General features: G+C 36.2%; 1 protein-coding gene across 1 annotated transcript; it reads right to left on the bottom strand.

Moving 5' to 3' along the window:
• Nucleotides 1–1,148: 1,148 nt before the first annotated feature.
• LOC112457709 (DNA-directed RNA polymerase III subunit RPC5) lies at nucleotides 1,149–4,653 on the bottom strand. Its single transcript, XM_025020897.1, has 9 exons — nucleotides 4,607–4,653; nucleotides 4,414–4,466; nucleotides 3,811–4,061; nucleotides 3,539–3,732; nucleotides 3,240–3,412; nucleotides 2,869–3,070; nucleotides 2,386–2,585; nucleotides 1,903–2,066; nucleotides 1,149–1,694 (listed from the first exon to the last, which is right to left on the bottom strand). The coding sequence occupies exons 2-9, from the start codon at nucleotides 4,453–4,455 to the stop codon at nucleotides 1,424–1,426; spliced, it is 1,497 nt and encodes a 498-aa protein (XP_024876665.1). The 5' UTR covers nucleotides 4,456–4,466; nucleotides 4,607–4,653; the 3' UTR covers nucleotides 1,149–1,423.
• Nucleotides 4,654–5,640: the final 987 nt, after the last annotated feature.

Here is a 5,640-nt window from a genome sequence, read left to right as displayed (position 1 = left end):
ATCCTGTGTGGAATTGGCCAATTGGCGACGTAGGCAATTGGATGCTACTCAAATGCGAGCAGTAGAGCACAGAAAATGATAAATAATTAGAAATAATAATTAAACGCACAAAATAAAAGAATAAAATATAATATAAATATAGAAATATTCCTACATTTGCGTATCCTAATATTTAATACAGTATTCCTATATTTGTATATTCTAATATTTAATATTTATTCTTATATGTGCTCTATTGCTAATATTTTATTTATCATATGACGAATTTTTCAAGCATACTGATTGGCTACGCTCACCAAGTGGCTAAAAGTGGAAATCGAATATGATTAGTTGGATCCACAGGTAAAAACCAACCACTGAATGCAAAACAAAAATTCAAGATTTCAAATTTATTTTCTTACAGCAATTAAATAACTATTACATCACTACAACTTGATCTATTAATTTATTACTTAATCAATTTTTCTTAAAAGACACAAGACAAACAGATTTGTTTCTCCTCCGCCTCCTAAAGATATACAAAGAATACTTAAAAATAGAGCAACAAAGTGAATATCATACATATTTTTTGTGACAATAATTAATATTTATAATCAACGTGAGCATTTACGAAATAGTACATTCAGGGAACATTATTACAGTATGTTCCTACTATGGAATTTTATGTGTATGTATAATTGTTACAGACTTTGTATATACATAAAATATCTTGTGTGCATGCATGTACCATGTATGTGTGTAATATGTGTAATAAGAAGTCTGTGAATGCTAGCAGTCATGAGAATATAAGAAAAGTTCATCACTGCTCAGTCATGCTCAAATCAAGAATTTTTGTCCTGAAAAACTCAATTATTATTTGAATTTAACTGTTCCTAATGTATGTATATGTGTTAAAAAATCTTTACTAATTTCTAGTCACAGTCTATAGGACGTCTATCCTATAATTGAGACACGGAAAGCATTGTATGCATAAATGTAGTATATTACATCTTAATTCTTTCCTATATTTGTGAGTAATATATTATGCTTGGCGATGCTCGAGATCCTACTCTTGACAAAATACGCACACAACGCACACGCGCGCGCGTATATATAAATATAACACAGTAAATGTATATTTTATACTTTGTGTGTGTGTATACGTGCGTGTAAATTCGAAGTTGTATTAATAAATACAATAATCTAGCATAACACACTGTAATATACTATATTTATACATATAAGTTAATCGGTGATTAGTGCTTGAACTCGAGCTTCGAATATATTTCTGGAAAAATCGACTTTTAACAAAGTTGACCAGATATTGCGAAAAAATCTCATGATTCATAATTCAATCAGTCACATGATTCACATATCACGTGACGACGATCGAAGAGACGGGCGAAAAAAGAAGCTTTGAACTACCTCGGTGCATTGGTCTTGGTCACGTGGTGGTTTCCGATATTTTTCTGGACCGACTCTTTTTGTACTTAACCGGTTCGGATATTGTACCGTCATTATCCGACAGAGATGATTCCTTGACGGATTTTCGACCACGACCGATGTTTCTCTCCTCGTTTTCCGAGCCTAACGATTCCCGGTTCGACTTCCGGCGCTGACGCTGCAGTGGCTGAGTCTGTGCTTCCATCGTTTCACGCAGGTGTTTTCTCTTCGCATCCCACAATATTTTTTGCCGCTGGTCGATCTCGGAATATCTACAAATATGGGCGATTAACGCCAAAATTTCTAACGCAAATCTAATAGTGATAAGTTTAATGAGAAAAATTACACATGAAATCACATAGAATTACTTGAAAATACTCAAAATTACTTGTTGAGAATAGAATTGCAAGATACTTTAACCCACAAGTATGTCGAGAGATATTAAATTTATATTTGGAGTCAACGAAACTTAGTGATTACCTATTACGAAAGTCCGAGTTGGGTGGTTCTTTCAGCCGCCAACCTTTCTTCGATTCGTACGCTCCAAGTTCCGCGAAAATTTGATTAATCTCTTCCGGCGTCAACTTGATGGCGGACGAGATCGTATTGCGATTGACAAATTGTTGCTCGATAAACGACAATAACTAAACAAAAAAAACATTTTATATACGTACATACAGTTAATAAATCTTCCTTTGTACACTTGAAGTCACAAGTTTCTTTCGTTCACTTGAATAGCAACTTTAACAAGTAATCAAATTTGACCACATGGATAATGACGCTTAATAAAGATACAAGATATACCAATAGTTTCATGAAGTTAAGTATAGCAATAATTGAAATATAAATATGAAAAAGTAGTTGAAATCTACTAAACTTAAGTGTAAGATCCGAGAATAAAGAAGCTAAAAAGTTAAATTACATTTCGGGACAATCTTTTACCATTAAATTTTAAACACTCACAATATAATCGCGAGCTTTACACATGATCTCAGAGGTGCTGTTCTGAGGGGAGGCGTTATCCTTGGGGTATATCAGTTCGCTATTCACAACCCAGTTACCCTGCACCAGCATAGCTACTTGCTGCAAATACTTGAGTATCGCTGTCGTGTCGTGCTCTGGCGAGAGAATTTCACATAACTTTGCAAAGGAGATGACTCTCACTGTAAGAAGATAAAAAATAGATTTCTATTAAAACTCTTGCACATGATACAAAAATCTGTTTAATTTATATCAACAATCAACATTTATGCTAATACATGAAAAAAATTGACTCTTTATGTTTCTAAGCGTGTATCATTAAAACGAGGAATATACAAAAATATTTTAAACGAAAGTTTCATGTTTTCAAAGACTTCTTATAGTGTATTGAAATTTTCAATTAAATTATGTATATTTTTTTATATCCTTTTTCCTTCGAGTATCATTTTCAATTGCCTTTCTCACCTTGTTTCATGATTATCCTGATTCGATCTAGCAAAGGCAAGGTCTTGATGTAGTGAAGATCCGTCTGATCCTCGGAGGTGGATTGCGAGTAGCACTCATCAGGTAACTGCGGTACCAGTAGATGTAGATAATTCCTCTGGGCCAAATTCAGGATATTTTCCGACTCTTCGGCTGACGGGCAGAACATCTCTATCCGTGTCGACTGTACAATCAAACAAATTAACGTTTAGCATTTTAATATGTAACATCTCAAAATGTAAAAAAGGCAATAAAGTAAAAGATAAAACTTGTAAGATTTTTTTGAAAATTGAAATTTGGTTTTTTACAATAACAAATATGTCATTAATTTCACGATTACATCAACGACTTACCTCAGTTTGCACGTCGTAAGTCGGGGCGTAACTCGTATGCATCCAACGCTCCTCCTGGCTTTTTTTGTAGTGATGCTGGAAGGACTGTTCCTGCAGCTTCTTCAGGTTGTCCGGTAGATGCCTGGCGAACGTCACTTTCACCGGTGTGGCGTTATCTTCTTCCTCGTCGTCGTCTGCATGTTAGCAAATGAATTTGTGAGTGTTTCTCGTTCGCTTGTGCCAAGCTCTAAAGGTTCAACACAGGCTGTCTAGGTAAATGATATTCATAAACAAGTCAGCAAAGAGAAATCCTCTTTTACCTTCTCCCCCACCCTTCGTTCCATCCTTGACGTGCTTTTCAGTTTCATCCAGATAATCGCACTGCAGCTTCATGTGCAACATTGCCTTCAACGGCGTGAGGTGCAGCTCATCGTCCTGAAAGATCCCAACTGCGAAATTGGAGCAATCCGACAACGTCCGTTCCGAAGTCAACACAATCTTGTCCATCAGACCACTAATTAAGAAAATAAATATTTTTTTATGACTATAAATTGAAGTACCTAGATAAGCTATTCCGAAACTTTGTCAATACCTATCGAATGTACTTTCATCATCGTTTCCTGTAGACTTCCCATCTGTATTTAAAGCCAACCGCTTTCCCGTACTGTGATCGTAAGAATCCTCATTTTCCGCGTCTATAGCGAGCTCTATACGAATTTTTTGATTCTCCGGCTTAACGGAAGTCTTCAAAAAGGTGGCATTGACGCAACCATCTTTCATGTATGCGGGATACTGAATAATGAACAATTGATCCGCCAAGGTCTTGGAAAGGTACACTGGTATCTGCATAAACAATTGCTTTTATTGTTCGCACATATGGAAAACAAAGATATACTCTAAAGCAGAAAATAATTTCTAAAATAAGTTTCTAGGCCCGAACAAGTTATATATATATATCGATATAAACATAAAAGCGGCAATTTTGAGCGAATCTAAAAATTTCTTGTCTCGAAACACATGAAATACATGAGTTTTACAAAAGAAATAGAGGTAATTATATTTATATTGAACATCTGTCAACAGTGGATTTTTTTACCACGTGCTCCAAAGTAGCGAGTTCTAACCTAAACAACTTTGACGTTAAACAATCTTGACGAGAGCGAATAGTAGCAAAATTCAGAAATGGAACACTAACCTCTTTCTCGACGGGATCATCGTCCACTTCCGTGGTGTCCATCTCTGTCACTTCTAAAAAATCACGAAATGATTCTTGATTTTTTCATGTACATTTATTCTGATATACGTGTACGGAGCATCTTTCGGAATTTTTTTCGAATTAGATGAAAATTGATCAAAATACACCCGCTGTGTAACAGCCCCCTACTTACATCTGCCGAGCGTGGCCGAGCGAATGGTGGCCCAGCAGAAAGGTGGCGTCGGTGGCAATTTGGCGTGTAGGGAGCAGCATATCTGTCTCCCTTCCGATTGGTCAGCCCCCTCTCCTGCGCTAGCAAGAGGGGTTGAAACGCCGTGCGGTAGAGTGCGTTGACCAATCAGAAGGCTGCCGCAAGTCGCTTGCGGCAAAATCAAAATTTGTGCATAAGCCCATAAACATAAGCATAAAAGAATTGAATGGTCCATTTGCATGTGCATAAGGAAATAGATCCGTTTCTTTATGCATATGGTTATGCACCTATGCAAGTTTGTCTGGATAGACCTTAAAGCGGGGAGCATACACTTCTGCACAACGCGTAAGCATAATGCGTAAGCATAAGAAAATTGATTGGTCCATACACATGTGTATAAGGAAATAGATTTTTTTTTGTAGAATTTTTATGACGGTTTTTGAACATTTTTTAAAAACTTTTTTTCGTAATTAAATGCAACTCAATCATGTACATTTCGTTTTTTTTACATTCAAGAAATCGCAGCATGAGAAAATCATTTCATCTTTTGAATTGTCGTGCGTCAAATACTTGTAAATATATTCAATGAGGATATGAACCAAACTGCACAGATTTATTCCAGAAATTATTTTAAAAATGGTTCGTTTATTGTTCAAGTTTCTTTACATCACATCCATATAAAACATGACACAAGTTTTCCCGCATGTTCTGCGATCGGGATAAGATAGCTCGATTTTATCGATCCGCGGTTTCCGATGGTTGCTTAACTCTTCAGTCAGCGTTTCAGGCAATTGCTTGTGCGGCCAAACGCGCAACCTTAGCCCCTGGCTCACTTCGATGTGTCGATTATACGATCAGATCCAAGTGGCCCAGCTCTGCCAATGATTAGTTGCTTCCTGCGTAAACGAACATTTAATTAAATTACTCGTCGATATATTGCGAATCGATATAGCATTACGATCTTCTATTTACATACATACATACATACATACATACATACATACATACATACATAC

The sequence above is a fragment of the Temnothorax curvispinosus genome, unplaced genomic scaffold (genome assembly GCF_003070985.1).
Source record: "Temnothorax curvispinosus isolate PA1 unplaced genomic scaffold, ASM307098v1 QBEX01008170.1, whole genome shotgun sequence".
In the NCBI taxonomy this organism is placed as follows: Eukaryota; Metazoa; Arthropoda; class Insecta; order Hymenoptera; family Formicidae; genus Temnothorax; species Temnothorax curvispinosus.
Note: the sequence above shows the minus strand (reverse complement) of the source record. Positions and strands in the feature narration are given on the sequence as shown.

Bases quoted from the DNA above. Each gene is read 5' to 3' on its own strand.
- LOC112457709 (XM_025020897.1), bottom strand. From the start codon at position 4,455: ATGGACACCACGGAAGTGGACGATGATCCCGTCGAGAAAGAG. The intron at 4,062-4,413 runs GTTAGTGTTCCA...TTGTTTATGCAG, and splicing joins ATGATCCCGTCGAGAAAGAG to ATACCAGTGTACCTTTCCAA. The intron at 3,071-3,239 runs GTAAGTCGTTGA...TTGATTGTACAG, and splicing joins CTTACGACGTGCAAACTGAG to TCGACACGGATAGAGATGTT.